Source organism: Doryrhamphus excisus, chromosome 17, assembly GCF_030265055.1.
Source record: "Doryrhamphus excisus isolate RoL2022-K1 chromosome 17, RoL_Dexc_1.0, whole genome shotgun sequence".
Classification (NCBI taxonomy): Eukaryota; Metazoa; Chordata; class Actinopteri; order Syngnathiformes; family Syngnathidae; genus Doryrhamphus; species Doryrhamphus excisus.
This window is the reverse complement of record NC_080482.1, coordinates 3,853,506-3,872,163: the sequence shown is the minus strand read 5'-3', so window position 1 is coordinate 3,872,163 and position 18,658 is coordinate 3,853,506. Positions and strand designations below refer to the sequence as shown.

At 39.2% G+C, this 18,658-nt stretch overlaps 1 protein-coding gene across 1 annotated transcript in view; it reads left to right on the top strand.

The window, feature by feature from the left end:
* The first annotated feature begins 1,100 nt into the window (after positions 1-1,100).
* Positions 1,101-18,658, top strand: part of LOC131105714 (plectin-like) — a 98,900-nt gene continuing 81,342 nt past the window's right edge. The window contains exons 1-2 of the mRNA XM_058054122.1: positions 1,101-1,499; positions 3,782-4,001. Coding sequence (XP_057910105.1) covers positions 3,812-4,001 — 190 coding nt within the window. The 5' untranslated portion in view covers positions 1,101-1,499; positions 3,782-3,811. The remainder of the gene's footprint in view (positions 1,500-3,781; positions 4,002-18,658) is intronic.

Genomic DNA, 18,658 nt, shown 5'->3' with positions numbered 1-18,658 from the left:
TTATGTGTGTGTGAACACGTGGGTGAAGGAGCATGTGTGGGTGGGTGTGCATTTTGAAAATGCTGCATGCATGTGGGTTTGGTGATTCATATTGAAATGATTGATCCGCATCATATTGTTGATATGTATTGGCATGTAACGGTGATCGAATCTCTGATTGTCCATAATCATCCATGATGTAGTCTGGTGCAGATGTGAGTTGCTGAGGAGAAGCTTTTAGTCTTTCCACGTATTATTGATATAAATCATACATCCAAAAAATATTGAACGTAACAAGCATAATTTTATAGATTCACATCATTATTTTATTTCCTTTATTTTAAGGTGGATTGGAACATATGTTAGCTTAGCTTCACACATTTAGTTTGATAAGTTTGTCATAAGTTTGTCCACTAGAGGACAGTGTTGGTCATGGAATCTTTGACAGCATTTGCACTGTCTTCTGAGGTGTTTCTTTTTACTGTCCAGAAATTTACACTATCCATTGTTTTATTACCACATGACTCTTTCCTGTAGCTTTAATCCAGGATTACACTAATTAATTAATTGATTAATTAATGAATAATTAATTTATTCCATCCTTATCCCTGGCAAAAAGCCCTCACATGCTTTTAGACACATGTTTATCAGAATTAGTATAAAAATTGACACTTCACTTCTCTGCTATGATTATTTTTATAATATAGCTGTGTTTTTTTATGTTGTATATGTTTTTACATGGTTGATATTCGTTATATTGATTACACACAAAGGGAATCAATTCTTGTCACAGGGAGGTCAAAAAGTCAAAGGATTTGGATGAGAGCTTATGGTAGTTTTTGCTTTTGTTGACTTTTGACTTTGTACTATTGGGTTTATTTTACAGCTTTATGTAATACAAGGGAATCATTTTTAAATATGTTGATATTGTTACACTCTCTTATTTGGTTGTATTATATACAGTATATTATTGTTGACACGTTTTTTAAAACAATATTCGTCCTGGACTCCAAATTAATTAACTAATTCCATTTTAAAGTAATAATAATATTTGCAGTATCACCCACCCACACAATCAGGTAAACCAATCGAGCACCGAGACACATGGAGTTCAATGCACTCGATCAGTGATCCCTGATCGGTCCACGGCTTCCGTGTCCCGCCATAAGAGCCTGCTTTATTTTTACCTGTGCAGCGAAGAAGACGAGAAGGACAATATGACAGGTTTTGATGCCAGTTTAAATCCAAGACATGATTGGACACTAATCGTGGAATGTTGATCGCCGTCGTAGGAAGATGTTGTGTGATGAGGAAGGGCGACGGGCAACACGGCGTACAGCCTCTTGTCTCGTCCAGCCTCTACGTCTTTATATGTCAGGATATGAAGGAGTGGCCAGTTTAACGTTGCTGGTTTACATGCTGTAAAGCTTTCGGCGATTGTCGCTGACCTGCAGAAATGCTGCAAAGACGATGCAGGTGAGCGTCTGTGGCAGGAGTTGCTGACTAAGCAACACAACAAGGTAAGACTGTGCGTGTTCTCAATGGTAAGACTAACACTAAGGATTCTAGTCTACTGATCAAACATTGCAAATGGAACTTGCTTTATTGAGCCATGTTATACAGTATTTGGTGTTATCGGGATGCTGCAGGTGCACCATTGTAGTACATGTGGGAGAATGCAGCCTCTATTTATTTCCCTGAGGGGGCATTACATTCTGTAAACATCAACAATATAACCACTTGCACAATTACATGAGGTGATAATGTTTGTTTACTGTGAGCAGCCGTCATTTGGAGCTGTGCATACACTGAAGAAGAGACGTGTATATACAGTATAAATGTTGCGTTAAAGGGATAGTTCTGACATTTTTTGACATTAAGTTGAATGACTTCCCCATCGGCAGTGTAGTGCCTCAACTGTGATTACCCCCGACTTCGTTCCCTAAACCAATTTCTGGTTGGATGGGTGACTTAAAGGGCATCTATTATGCTTTTTCCACCTTTCTGACCTAGAAATGTAGTTATAATGTTGTTGTGTTAAACCATGCCAAAGTTTCAGATAATGAGGTTTACACATTTGGAAGTGAGCCATGAAAGAAGTTTGGGATGGCTCAAAAATCGCAAAACTGTTCCTTTGTGATGTCACAGAGTAGCTGGCTTCCTTATAGGCGTAGCTGTAGGCCAGATACACAGAAGAGCAAGCAGTAAGTAACAATCGATCAGTGTCCTAACCGTGTTTATTTTGTGTAAGTCATGGACCACAAACGCTTGTCTGTGTAGCATTATAGAGTGTGCATACATGGAGCGGGGTTGCTAATAGCTTTTGAATAAATCAAACCAAACTATTTTCGCGGGGAGCCCGAAATCCAAAGAAATACATCTGGAATACGTGACGAATCTGTAATATGTATGCCAGACAATAGGAGTATAATGCTGACTATAGGGGTGTTGTTTCATCTCTACAGTGCTCTAATGTTTTTAGAAGGTCATAAACAGGTTTTCTGTGCAGGTTTGATTTTACTCAGTGCTGCTTATAATTTACCTTATAAGCTATAGTATAAGTGGAAAAATAAACACATTTGATACATGACCCCCTGCACTAGGAATATGCAGACTCAGCACAGAATGGTCTAAGCTGTGAGTCAAATCCAGAATCTTCTTGCTGTGAAGCAGCACTGCTAAATTTTATGAATTGGTGTGCCCTCCTTGGTCAGCAAACACAGAAACAATGCTCGTGAAATGCTGCTCCAGCAATCGTGCCACTGGTGGATAATATGGACGTTGTTTGTGCTGCAACCTTGCAGTAATATCACCGCCAGTGTGTTTGCTGTCTCAGATGAACTGATCATCTCTTGAATTCACATCCACAATCATTATCATTTTCCTTGCTTATTTCACGGTTGCAGCATTAAACAGTATAGCCATTTACCTCATCCAATAGATGTTATTGACCACATTGTTATTGCCACACCGGCAGCTCTTTCTTGGTTTCTGAGATGATTATTTCATGTGTTTGAGATCACCAACTATCTCCTCTGTCAAAGTCATTTAGATATTTTACTCTTGTCCAAGGTCTCCTGGGCTCTGCAGCATCTTGGTTGCATGATTAATAGCAGAGCAATTATCACAGTGTTTTTGCAGAAACCCTTTTTGATGAGATTTTGCTAGATTTTTGCCACTTATCTGCACTAGCTTCGTGGGAGTATGCTAGAGCCTATCCCAGCTTATTTCAGGTGAGAGGTGGGGTACACCCTGGACAGGTCTCCAATCTATAGACAAACAATCATTCACACTTACATTCATACCTATGGACAATTTGGAGGTGTCAATCAACCTAACATGCATGTTTTTTTTAGATCTGGGAGGATTCTGCTCACCACTCATCCACCGTGTTGTTGCCATTTCTGATTAGCTTTGAGAATTGAGACACTGCATTGTTCAAGACATTAGCTTCACCTAGTGTTTAAACTAAGAAGTACAAAACAATTAGGTACATACACTGTATGTGGGCCATAGTCTGTTACATTTTTGTTACTATTTTTGACAGGGGTCAGTTAAAAATGAATGGATCACAAGCCACAGTTTGGAGACCCTTGTATTATAATTTACATGCCAACGAATATACAGTGACATCGAGGCTGCAATATACTATATATATCACAGTATGGATTTTGCGGCCAATTTCCCATCCCTAAGTCATGGCCCTTAAGCCGTGTTGCTGGCCATTCACAAATAACTTTATGTTGTTTGCTTTCAAACTTTGACGTGTGTCTGTGGTTCCTGTCTGTGCTTATACATGCAGCAGTGTCAACTTGCTACTTTGATCGTTCCTATGGCCACCTGGAAGGACAGACGAAGAGATCGAATCCCACTGGAGAAGGGCGATGGAAAGGCAAGCAGTGTCCCTAGTCCAGGTGACACACTGCCCTGGAATCTGTCCAAACACCAACGGGCCAAACGCTCCAAGTCAACCTCGGGGGAAGTCCTGGACCCGGCAGAGAGGGCTATAATCCGCATTGCAGGTAAACTGACAGTTGGAGTTACTTTGATTTGTCACAACAATACTTCATGCCATAAATGTGTTTGTTGTATTTGGTTATATAGTAGATAGCATACCTTCTATCAAGGTATTTGGCTGGATGAGATAATGTTTTGACAACTTTTGTTACTTAGAGCTGCTTAAAATGCCACAACGGATTATTTAACCTTGGAAGTTATAGTATAAGTGAAGTAAACAACTTTGTTTTTGACATACCTGCCAAACACCCCCCTGCAGACACATAATATACTATATTTTGCCATCCAAACAGGATACATAATTTAAATGTAGACAAAGAAAGCACAGAGGGACACTTGGCCTTGGTATTCCTTGCACAGCTCAAACAATAGACTCAGACCATGCCCAAGCCGACTATCGTACTGCTGGAGACATGTATTATTTATGCTAAGTGAGAGCAGGGTATAACATAAAGGTTTGCAGGCGTTATATACACTGCATTTACATCACTCATGACACAAGAGAGTCAAGAAAGATCATGAATTGAACAATTTTGTGTTGTTTACACATATTATATATTTTGACATTAAGAATACATTGGAAATGTAAAGTTATTTAACACAGTCATAATTAAAGAAGAACAACTGGACCATATATATTTGCCAAGGCTTAAAAATGATCACATGTTCATCAGTGACAGAAATTTGATCTTAACAGTTTAAAAAGGTCAAGTTTCATCCAATAGAGCATCACGTAACAAATTGCAACCTGATATGATCTTTGACAGATAGGGGTTGTTTGTCCATCGGTTCATCCATTCTCTGCATCCCTTATCCTGTTCAGGGTCACTGTGAACTGGCGCCTATCTTAAAGAAACAGACAGTCACTGAATGCACCCTATGTCTCCATTTACTTTTAAACCATGCATATACTGTATACAGAATGAGCGTTTTTCTTTTTTTGGTATTTTTTAAAAATAATATTAATATGAATATAAACAATTGGCAATGCACTGAAAAGCCCACCATAATATCACTCTGCTTTTTGTGCATAAGTTTAACACATTACACGATTTAGGACAATGAGTCTTTGAAGTTTGTTTTGGAGCGCTGCATTCCTGCTCAGCCAAGAGGAAGTGTGCATAACTTTGGTACCTACAATAAGCATGCACATCCTGTGCTGTCTTCTTCTGATTTCCCATCAGCTGAGGTCAGGCAGTGTCAGCAACACATGGATGAGGCTTGGATTTTGTTTTGGAGTGAACCTCTTACTGCATGCATCTAATCTTTGGCCACAGTGTACAGTTGCGGATGATGAACTGTTGTTATTGATGATAACCAGCATGGCAGATGTAGACGGCATAAAATAATGAAAAAAAAATGTTGCTTGAGTTAAAAAATAATAAAATGAAACATTTAGTTACATAATGCTCATTGGCCGGAAATACTTGATATCAAATCTCATCTCAATATCAAATATTGTATTATTCTAGCCTCAGGCAGATTTAGTAACGATACAACCAAGAATGCTTATTGAAAGATAGCATTCATACATTGGCATTTTAGCACAAAGCAGTCTATTTCACACTTTTGCTTTTTTGGACTGGAAATGTGAATGAGCAATGAAAGGATCTCTGTCTGTATTGCTCCATCCCCTTGGATAGAGAAATGTCTCATGGAAACACATTTCTCTGTCTATTGTTTGTTTTATTCATCGTCGTGCAGGCTACTTGTTCTTGGATCACCTTCAGTTGAAGAAGAGGAAACGAGCTTGGCCTTTTCTACTAAAGATCAAGGTCTGTGCAGACAACTGAGCTGCTATTATGTTCCACACGCAAATAACGTTTATGGCCAGTAGATGGCGCTTTATGTCAAGTGGTCTGCAGACTGAAAGCACAACCACCACATCCTCTGGAAAATGTGTCTCACTGTACACACTCACTTCAAATTGCAATGACTATATAGAGTAGCCATTGTACTGATGGTGTTACAGTGCGCTAAGACAATATAATTTATGCCCAGTGAAGACAGAATGTCTTGATTTCATCTGTTCTTTACAGCAGTGACCTTTCCAGTTCCCTTTTTACATGAGAAATCAGTTTATGACACAGTATGGAAAATTGGCATGGGGACTTCCAGATGCGAGACTGAGAGACTTATGGCCTGTTACCTTTTTAATGCCTGGCCATCAGACGTGCTATTATATCAGCATTGCAGCATTATTATGACAGTCTTCTTGACAGTTGGTTGAATCACTATAGAATGGAAGCAGGAACGAAAATGAAAAGAGTTAAAGGAAATATTATTGTAAAGAAAAATGTGCATATGCATAGTGTTTACTTGTTCACACCAATTAAATCTAACACTATAATATCTATAATATGCACTGTCTGTGTGCCAAATGTTTCCTCCTGGCTTTTTTTCATCAGCAGTGAGCTACTGTATATGTTTTAGTCCTTCACGATGCTTAAAAAAATGTGACATTTGAGAAAACCTGCAGCTGAATTTAAGTTACGTATTAAACACAGGTAAACATGTGTACCTTGGCTTTTAGGACTGTTTAATGAGCAAACACACAAGTTGACAGCTGGGGAATGCAATAAAATACCTGTGTAAAAAGAAACCTTGTAGTCTGTTACAGGGATTTAATGAACGTATAGTGGAGACTTTTTAGGGTGAGTACTATCCTCTGTTTTACTGTGGGTCAGACATGCTTTAAACATGCTTCTCAACATTTGAATTTCAAGTTTTGCGAGTATAACACAATCCAAACACGATACTGTGGTGGGTTTATGAGCAAGTCCGTCACATTGTGGATGTGTTTTCACAAGAATATTGTAGGACATTGCATCTGAAGACTTTATCTTGATTTGCTAAGTAGATGTGTTGTGTGACAAAGTTATTGAGTTGGATATTGTCTGTGAATTTTCATAATTTTGTCTTATTACATTAATTAGTGACTCCAAATTGTCCATAGGTGTGAATGGTTGTTTGTTTAGATGTGCCCTGTGATTGGCTGGCCACCAGTCCAGGGTCTACCCTGCCTCTCGACCGAAGACAGCTGGGATAGGCTCAGTATACCCGCCTCCCTAGTAAGGATAAACGGTGTCGAAAATGGATGGATGACATATAATGTAACACATGTAGGTTTATTTTAGTACTAAGTTTTGGTGTATTGATCACCTGTGGAACATAGCTCATGTGCAAGTCCACTCTTGTGTGCAGGTGATTATGCACCATTTTAGTACATCATGTTTTTTTCCATTAAAGTGTATTTTAAAAATATATTTTTTTTCTTTTAAACACGATATCAAAAACAAGCATATTGTTCATATCGATATAGACTGGATTTGATGTTTCAAGATGGCGCCGTCCGAGTGCAAGCTAGTTATGGCAGCACTGTATCTTCTGTGGTGTTTTTAGTGTTTAATAGTGCTTTATTTATTGTATTTAATGTATTTATTATTGTCTGTTGGTGCCATACTGACCCCTTAAGCAAATGTGCAGCGATGGATGTTCATCTTGTTCCGTTGGAAACTTGCCGCTTGCTCCATTGTTTACAATTGATATTCAACCTACTATATATATTTGGATGTGAGTTTTGGTCCATATCGTATTGGATCTAGTTTTGTTTTGCAGGTGTAGCTACATCATAAGCGTGCCGTGACGTGACATTCCAGTTCTGTTAAGTGTTACCAGAGAGGGTGGTACTTGAACTCTGCTCCTGCATGCTCCTGCTACTTTGCAAGCCTTACGGCAGAGTGAGTGCCTGCTGTTATTGTCCGTGTCTCTTTAAGAGGAGGGGCCGGACATTTATATTAGTTTTTGCGAGGCTTGTGTGTTTGGGAGGTGTGTAAAGCCGGGTCCTGGAATGAAGTTGGCAGCTGTGGAGGGTTCACACAGTGCTGAGAGCTGACAGAGGACAGCACATACTTCCTCACACACCCCCACAATCTCTGACAAGAACTAACTGAAAGTAAGAGGAAGAAGCAGATTTGGAGGAAAAGACAGAGGCGAATAGGGTGTGAGTACTGGCATGGCCATGTATGAACCCGCATACCTGCCTCCAGACGCTGAGGAGCAGGACTTCATTCAGGCTTATGAAAGCGTCAGAGAGAAGTATAAAGGTGGGAGCTTTTTTTGGTGACATTTTATGTATGATGACATGATGTGATGGAATATTCTGATTTGTAGTTATTGACCCTGCATAGGTGCATACATTCTTTCATGTGGTGTGTGTTGGACTTGCTGGGTAGCTATGGACACCGCATCCCTGCACTGTTGAGTGTTTTATTGATTGGTTCGCATGTTGTTTGTAACTCTTGTGTGTTGTCAGTTTCAAGAGTCCACCAGTTTTACAAAAGTGCTCCACTTAGGTATGTGACCAAAACAATCACTGTGCTGCTCACATCGGACCCCAATACCACGGCTAGATTAGGTCAGAATGATTTTATGATTTATAGACTTCACAAACGCATCATATGTCACAAGACTAGACGATTGGGTCTATGAGATGGGAAGAGATTTTAACATGACTTTTAAGAAAAATACAATAAACAATATAAAGAATATCACAATATATTGCAGTCTACTATTACTTTACACTTGTCTGCATTCTGTGTGTATGCTACTGGCCCCGCTTCTACCCATTGGGACAAAAAGACTGTATGACTGACAAATGGGCTCACTCCGCTCCTGCTGTTGTTCTATGGAGCAAATGCACCCTGGTGCTGAAAGTGAAAGTGAAAGAGTGAAACCTCTACCTGCCCGTTTGGAAGCGACCAGGAAAATAGATATGCATGCACATGTCAATATATGTAGGTGGGAAACATTATTATTATTTTCATATATTGTGTGATTAATTATTTAATTTATTATCCTAGTGCCCGCGAGAATGAGAAATCTTTTCACGTTTTCATCATATGACACATGGCCGCATGGCGGTCACGTGGTTAGCGTGCAGACCTCACAGCTAGGAGACCAGGGTTCAATTCCACCCTCGGCCACCTCTGTGGAGTTTGCATGTTCTCCCCGTGCATGCGTGGGTTTTTTCTATTTATTTATTGTATTTATTGTAACCGGTGCGGTACCGTCAAACATACTGCTTTTGTACCCTTGACACTTCACTGCTTGGGAAAATACTGATGATACTGACGATAATGATTTCCTGATGGTGAAGGTACAAACAGACCCCTGAATGCCCAAATATGGCCCATCAAGGTACATTTTGCTGTAAACTGTAAACTCCTCTTCTGCTTTTTCTTCTCATTTTTATCCCATTATCCCTTTATATCTTGAATAACACCATTCACTGTGCTCCTCTTACCACGTTTCTATCTTTGCTCCCTTTTTTGGTGAAACCCTCTCATTGAAGGGCTATACATGGGAGTGGATAGGTGATATGAAAGTGATATGAAAGTTATGAAAGTTCAACAGTGTCTCTGAGAACTGATTGACTGAATGAGTGCTGTCAAATTATTCTAATTTCACAGGTGACAAACGTAATTTATGGTGATTTTCATGTTGGAAACTGACCAGCGATGGTAATGTCGCCAACTGACCTTTAATATCACTGGTGCTGTCACCACGGTATTGATATAAATATTAGTACCGTAAAATGATATCCCTCCCCCAATCACTCCTTAACCCCTTCATTCTGTTGTCCATTTACTTTTGGTCCCACTACTTTGTCTCTCTCATTTCTTCCATACCTACATCGCCATGGTCTTTCTCGTGTGAGGTTCAGGTGCCATGAGAAGCACGGTTGTACACCTACTTAATGTTTAGAGTACCTGGAAATAATTCGTTCTGTATTGACCTTACATAAATGAAAGTGACTTGACTTGAAGTAGATGAAGAAAAGCAGAACGGAAAGTTATACTGTTCATTAACACAAATCAGTGTGTCTGTTTGTTGTGCTGCTTCTTTACAAGGTTATGGGAAGCAGGAGCTCGCTCTGTGACAGATGTTTATGTTACAGACGTTGACTGTAATGCTCCATCCAACGTGAGTGTTGCGTTAAGTTCCTGCGTGCTCTCCATATTAAGGCACACTGACGATACAGACGCCATTAAAACATCTCTTCTAAAATATCTTCTTTCATTCCTTAGTGTTGTTTCTTTGGCCTTCATTAAAGTCAGTCTATACATTTCCTAGATTGCAGCCTTCAAAGAATCAGTTGTTGAGTAATTATTATTTATAATGGGAGACTCAGATTGCCTGATACATTTTTCCCATAATAAATACCATAATGGAAATCCGATTAATTTGTTCCAGGAAGACAAACATGTTGACACAAAACATGTATTTATAGTTAGGCAATTGACTGTTACATAAAATGAATTTAAAATGCATATACAAACATGTACTTTCATGGTGAACGAAAGGTATAAATGAACATTTAAGGTTGAAGATGTGATGTGAACGGAGTCATTCAACAGTGCAACAAAGTTGAATCTGGTTCCTGTTTTCCATGTAGCGGCAAGCAGTGTATTAACAACACAGCAAGATGGCGGCCATATTGTATGCTTAATCAAGAATGCACGCAAACAGAGGCAACATTTTGGTGCAAAATGTTTCGATCTCAACTGGAAAACACGCAAATGGGTGTACGCTATAAAATGCTTTCATAAATACTCTTAAAAAAACATTTTTTTTCCAAAATGCGTTAAGTCTTCATAGCTGAATTAAAATGAACTTGAAGAAACAGTCAACATGATACAACATTATCCAAACCTCATATAATACAATTATAACGAGGGAGTATCCTACTTCTAATGTTACCCACTGATCACCTTCTCGGGACAGGAAAGTCCTGGCTGTCCTCCCACTGACTTTTAAGGCAAGTTGTGCTAGCAGCTGATGCCGATGTTCCAGGCCCATCTGGGGGGGATTGCCCTGTTCATGATGGGTGGATCACTGATGGAGCACAATCATGGCTGGCATCCATACTTTTCTTCACTGGAGTGAATGAAGTGGAAGTCATCCACCTTTTATTTTTTTGACCACATTAGTCACAAGTGTTTTGTCACATTTAATGAGGCTTACATGCACACTATGGTGAAACTGATTTTTTCCTTTCTAGCTGTTGGGTGGAAGTTTTGGTTTTGTTTCAGTTTTGGTTTCCATGACTTTGATGACTCCTGTTTCCTGTCAGCCTGATGTTAAATTTAATGTAATTTCTCGTAACCTTCCAAGAGATGGCAGTGAAGAATAGTGTATGACATCTTCTATTTGATAACAACAACATTAGGTCTTAGTATATGATTATATTATGGTATGATCTAATTTGAGATGTATTGAATTTCTGCCTTTGTGTATATCATGTATATAAGTATATTTTCAGTTTTGTTTTTATCAATGTTACCAACTGTCACAATTATGTTGTGGTCAGGACCTCAGAACCCGACTATACTTCTGGAAAGTTGTCCACTGGTGGAATCTGGTTGTTCTTAGAATTAAGAAAGACATGTTGGTAATGGAACTGTGCTAAAGGAGCAGAAGAAAGCCCAACCTAATGGTCCGCTTGAAAGTTGCATGTGTGGAAATAGTATTGTGTATCAGTTGTACGGTGTATGCGGTTTCTGAATTTATTTGTATTTTTTCATTCATGCCAGCATCCTGCTGTCTGACATAGATCAGCACTGACACAAAGCTAAGGCCAAAGGTTACTGTGGGACTTGATAAGCTCAACTGTACAGAATTCCTACCGGGCCTTTTAAGGGAGCAAGAGAAGCTCCAGAGTGATGCTCCCCCAAGCTGACATCCTTCCTGTCAGGCATTTACCTACTTTGCAGAACACAAGCTGCTGTACTTTTTAATAACCGTTTGTGTGGCTGCTGTTACCTAAAAAATATGGACACATTTCCTTTGGCCTGTCATGGAAAGTAAATTAATTTGATTTCAATTAGGCATAGCTATTGATGAAGTGTATTGAAAAACCGCAATGTAGCGAGGGAAGACAGTGCTTAAATGTTGTAGCTTTTCAGCGTTACGTTTCACATAAAGCAGGGGTGTGTGTGAAATGTAGTGTTTTCACACTTTCCATGATGTTTACAGAGACGGAAGCATATGGTTTTGTGCCTTGAAAGGAAAATAATCTGTGAAAAACACATTTATGTGGAAAATCAAGACGTTATAACACCTGGCATAAGTCTGACAAAAAGATTATTTTAGCCTTCGCTGATTTATATTGCAGGACAGAACAATAAAGGCTTTATTATTCTTTTTGTAGCATAAAGACTCAAATAGCTTGGCTGAATGTATTCCAGAAATCCATACGCCAACCCCCAATTTTGACCAGTCTAGTTAATATACAAATATATTTCCTTGGAAAATGTAAGTACAGTATTCTCTCGAGCTTTTTTGAGCTAAAATACGCTTTTTAAAACCTGTCTGCATATTTATATCAGTCTTCAGTCCTTGTTTCTAAAGTTAGTTGTCCGTGCAGGTGTTATTTTCACCACATAACGACAGGTGTTTGGCCCTGTTGCAAACCGGATGTAGAAATTATGTAATCACGATCATAAATAAAGGTGGCAGTTTATTTTGATCTGTATTGCAATTTAGCTAAAATTATGACAAAGATATACAACAAATCAGCATTTTGGGTGTGATTTGAAATAAATGAAGACGCAAGGTGTGGATGCCTCTTTATATGTTTCTTTAAGTATCATATGTTCCACTCAGGTTGGACTTCTTCATGATTTGGTCTGTTGAATGGAGCAAATTAGTCAGTGCAATTTTGTTCCCATGGAATAATGTTCAAATTCCTTTCCACGTGGTGTGGGTGGAAACCGTTCTGCCTCACTACCAAGGAGGCTTAAAAAAGACTTTCAGTGTATTACTAAGTGGATAATATCGGAAACCCCCCTTAACACCCGATTTGATGCTTGGTATTTTGTATTACCTGAGATGTATGATGTATGACTTTCCTCGTGCCTTGTCTACCCTATCGTTTTTAGGACACTGACAGGCTCCGACTTTATTGGTGGCCACTGGTATTCAGGGCAACTGGAGACAGTGTGACAGTCACCAACCACAAAGTCAAGGAATGTCCCCACAGGTCGCCCCGCACAGCTGACACTTAGAAGGGAATGTACCCCACGTGTGTACACTCACACACACACACACAAAGTGTCTCACAATGCTCACGCACTCTTGGAACTACAAACACACCACAAGTAATAGGTTGGTACAGCCACCTCTGTTAGCAGATCACATAATCTCTTTTGGGTCTGGGATAACAAAGAAGGAGTAGGTGTTTTAACTCAGAATACCTTTCAGAGTCATCCTCCACAGCTTAAGAGGAGATGAATTTTGTTATAAATTGCCCTAAATGGCAGAGATGACTCCACAAGTTATTCTATTACGTAAAAGGAATCTTTCATAGGCAAAAAAAAAAGCTTCTGAAATAATACATGGCCGTTAAGTTAAACAGATCCTCTGACATGTTCACGTTTGTGTTGACTGTGAGGTCCCGGAGGGGTGTGGCTGCTCTCCCCCAGAGCACGGGTCAAAAGGCAAACTCTGGAAAAAAAAACCCTCCCATTTGTTTGTCTTCTTATCTCAGAGCTCCAATCACTGCTAATTTGGGCTTTCCTGTAATACTGGAGCTACACATAGTTGTTGTCACAATAACAAACCACCCCATCTCTCCAGACACATTTCATTGGTTACATACCTGCAAATATTTGATGTGTTTTTCAAAATAAAACTGGAGACATGGAGACATTGTTGTAAGAATATTTTGGTTAAGGTCAATATTGTGTTATTTAAGACATATACCGGCAATGACACAAAGCTAAGGCCAATCACTGTAAATCTTTTTTGATGACTTATAGGGTAGATCACACATCTCATGTGGGGATTTCCTCAGAGTAAATTGTAATCGGGGTCAAGGGCGGTGCTGCAGTAATCGACATAGAATGAGAAACAGTAAAAACAAAGTCAAATGTGTAGAAACAAAGATTCAGGAAGCCAGAAAAGGAAAGCTCCATCCTGTCTAGTAGCACTGATCAAGTATGTGGATGACGTCACGCTTAACTGGGGAGCTGCAATGTGCTGAGATGAGGGAGCAAGGCTAAGATGAGATGGGAGAGTGATTGCATGCCTCAAACCTTCTAGCCCTGTGGGCCTTGAACTTGGATGCAAAGCTGAAATTAATTTGATTCGCCAGTGAGACTAGAGTCATTTCGGACATTGAAATATGGCAGTTGATGGTATAAACATAGATACTGTATACCCGAACAACATGTTTTCAGCTTAAGCGTACGGCTTGTGGTGTAGCTATACTCTGAAATGTGTCCAAATATTCTATTTAGTCTGCAAACACATTCTATTCATTTCATCTGATATTTGTTGGATAGCTTGACTTTTCTCTGCGGCTCCATCCAGCCTTTCAAATATGCTGCTTTTCTATCACAACCCCCTTACCAAGAATATTTTACTACAGAGTGTAACATCACATTATTAAAACCCTTGGATATTTGCAGTTTGACTGCACAAAGAAGAATCAGTTCTTGAAGGAGTCTAACTTGTGTGAATGAAACAAAGATTAAGTTGAAATAAAATGGTACATTATGAATGTTTTGGAAAAGTTGTTTTATGCTTATGTTTCAACTTCTACTTATAATTATGTTGCACTAAAACAGTGTCATTGATTTTGCACTGTAGCTGTTTGTAACATTGCTCTATTTTCTATATCGCTTGTCCTTACTTGGGTTGCTTTGGTATGCTGGAGTCTATCCCAGCTGAATTGAAGCGAGAGGCGGTGTACACGGTGACTTGGTTGCCAGCCAAATACCGTGTAGTAGTGTTTTTGTTTGCTTTCATTATTGCCATATCAAGATATCATTATTATTAGCCATGTATCAGTAATCGTATCGTATCGTGATGTACCCTGAGATTCCCAGCAGTAATTTGTATGTTTCCCCACTGCCTATAACATATTTATATTAAACTGGTGTCATACTTTGTGTGTTTAGTTTAGGGGATGAGCAGAAGGCACCAGAGTTTCATTTTCCATTCAGCTGTTGACTTTGTGCAGACATAGAAGTGCTGCCAGCTCCATCGAGGTTCATGGGGAAGAACCTTTGTCTTCACTTGGCAAAGTCGGTGTTTTCAGTCTGGTGTCATCAGTCTAACAGCCTCTAGTGGATCATTGCCCACAGAGCAACATACTTGATGATCTAATGACAAAATATGACATTTTGGCATTCATAAACATCCATCCATAAACATTTTTTTTTACGTCTCTACAGTGACTCGAAGACGGCCCTCTGGAAGAGTAAAGATGCAGAAGTCGTCCACATAATTCTCCCGTTTTTCCTCCCAAAAAAGTCACTTTGTTCTGCAGTTCATGTTGAAAATCACTTCCTGTACGGGTTTTTATGCCAGTCTGTCAGATCACCGGAAGAAGTGTTTAATCCAGTTTTTCCCGGTTCTGCTGTCTACTTACAGTTCACCAGACCACTGATCTCAATCAATTGGCTTAACTATTTTATCATCGACTAAAACAGTAGCGTGTACCATGGGATGAAAAAAAAAGCAATGAAAAAATAGTGCTGTAAGCCGCCTCTTTGGTCCAGAGATTGCAGTAGCTGTGTGATGTCAGACAAGAGGAATGTTTTTTCTGGATGGCCAGAGCAAAGCTACCGACCGTTCTTATGAAGATGCCTGAAGGATGATGGGTTGTTAGATACCTGCGGGGTGATGTTTTTCATTTCAAATCTTGTCTGATTATAGAAATGAAACAATACACTGGACACATTTCTTTTTTCAGTCATGCCACATAACCGATGTGTGAGTTTAAAGACTACTGCAAGCTTCTCCAATGGTTCATCTCACAAAGACATTGGAATTCTAACAGACAGTAAAGACCAGCGAGTCTTTCGTCTTGCCAAAAACATGTCAGTCATATTGCCATTATCTTGTACGAGAGGGCATTCTACAGCGGAATCAAATCATAGCTTGGCAACAAGACAGCATGCTGTCTCAACTGAGACTGAGGCTTACCACCTTTTAGTGAGTGGATGGATTTGACATTTATTTTGTTTAGAGCTAATTTGGGATAGCTTTTTCCATTTCCTGTAGCTACTGAATTTTTGTTGGACCTTTTATATTGGATAGCTTACAATATATCCCAACACAGCGGGGCATCAAAACTTCTTCTTAAAATTGGACTCAGAGTTTACTTTTCACAGACTTAGAGGTTTTGGCACTTTATTGGAGGCAATTGGCTATACTATCCTATCTTGGGGTCTGAGTTTGATATCACGTGGGCCTTGTTTCGTGTAGATTTTTCCAGCTTCCTCCCATAGCCAACAAACCTGGCTTGTTGGGTTAACTGAGGACATTAAATTGCTGTTATTGTGGATGTCAGTTAGATTGTGGGTATTTGGGTATAGCATCTGTGTCCAAAGTGTGGCCTGGGGTCCATTTGCACGAGGAGAACATGCAGAATCCAACCCAGGTATTTCCCATCTCCTGGCTGTTACAGTACCACTGAGATGAACATATTCTCTGTGCACTTTCCATACACCATGTTTGACTCGACTGCAGCACCTGACAAAAGTTTGCCCTCATGTGGTCAGAAAAAGAAAGCACAAAAAAATAAACCAAAGTAAAAACTAAGAATAATTAATTAATTCTAATAATACAATTGAATGTATCCTTAAACCTATTAACTCATATTCTTTTTATAGTAAGTTTGGTGAGAAACCAAAATCACCCATAGTGCCAAAGAAAGAAAGTCAACAAATATGTGACACACAACTAAAGCTACCCACTGCACTGTATGGGAAGTAAACAAAGGAGGGACGTTCAGATACTCTTTAATAGTCAATGTTTTATCATTCATAGATCATAGTATCACACAACATTTGTTTATGTACATTCTGGGTGTCATATTCAGGAGAAAATAAATACAACAAATAAACAAATGCTCACGTTCTATGCAGACACTTCCTGATAGTCACTCCAATGTAATTTCCACATGGATGTTGGGTGGAGGAAATATGGGAGGGGTCAAGGGCGGAGTCTGCACACATTGTCACTAGTAATGAGTCTGCGTCAATGTGTGTACCAAAACAATGGAGATTCCCAGTCAGCGCTACGACACTAAGGTGAACATTGGCCAGTCTTAGTATATTCTGTCAGTAGTTCAGCCAAACAGGAGGGAGGCGCAGCTTCTTAGGCTACATCTTTAATATAAAAAGAATTTCTCATCATACTCTGCCAAGAAGACAACCAGTGGCAATGGACAACTCCCGATCCATCCAACAGGAGATTAATTCTCTGAAAGGTATTTGCAGTACATGTTTTATGGCAAACTGTGATGAAGTGACGTGTGATATAGGCATTGTTTGCAATGCTGAAGGCAGAATATTTCCAAGCCCAGACCCGTTTACCTGATATAGCACATACAGTTCCGATGTAACTCAATCTTTTAATAGCATGTTTTGTGCTACCTCTTTAGGTACAGAAAAGTTTGCTGTGTAGAAATTTATGAGGGAGAAAGGAAAGTGCATTTCATTTGCCATGCAAACTTCCCATGCAAACTTTGATGACCAACATCTTTTCTTTTCAAATTAAAAGTCATAATAAAAGAGCATTGTTCTGTGTAGTTTGACTGCTACATAGAAAGAATGTTCACCAAATAAAATAATTTGATAATTCATTATTTGATGTGTTGTTTTTTATGCAAATTTGGAGCGGCCAGATCGGAGCAGGAGGGGATGGAAAAGAAGAAAAAGAAAACAGAGGGGGGAGTGCAACAACACAATTATCTTGGTACTCACTTGTGTTTTGAGCTATTTAGACAATAACACTTGTGTAGTTTGTTGAGTAATTTCTAGTCAATAGTGAATTTATACTGTTATAGCTGTACTCTAAAGTGCATCCAATTTTCTTTCGATAGTATTGTCTATTGAGAAGATATACTGTAATACAAATGTTTGATGAAATGTGAGGGGTTTGTTTAGTCTTGAGCGATACTTGTTTTGAATTGTACATAATCTAATCCCAGTATGTTGCATTATATTGTATATCGTGACTGCAAAATGTCATTTTGAAACCTCACTTTCTACTCAAAAGAATACTATTTATGTTCACACGCCCCCACTATCCCTTAAGCATTTTGTGCACAATACAAGACATTCCTGCGACATGGTATCCTCGCATGCTTTCAAGGAAATGCATCATGGGTAATTTCCTGTCTGTTGCTGAGCTATTTTTTTGTGGAGGTGAGGCCGCGGGGAATACCTGATTGTAGAGTAAGTTGATCCACAGCAGTGATTGGAATCAGAGTGTTGCTTGAGCAAGCTACATCATAGAGTTTGTTTGTTTTGAGGTTTGTTATTGCAAAATGAAAAGCCTGGAAAATCAACCATGGCTTAGTTGGTCGTACATTCTGACACCTCTGTTCGTCAGGATAGTGTGATATTCCAATGAGTGGACAAACAAGAACCCTGTCACTTATGCAATCATTTTTAAATCAACGCACGTCCCATTTTTTTGTATCTCCACTATTCCCCTCACCATTATGCACTTTGCATGAAACCACGCCCACAAATGTTGGTTAGATTAAAATGTAGAGATGTCTGCCATCTCCTGGTGTAACATATTAACTACACTTGGCTTGTTATATTTAGCAATGATGCTTGTTGCAATTTTGCGTATTTGG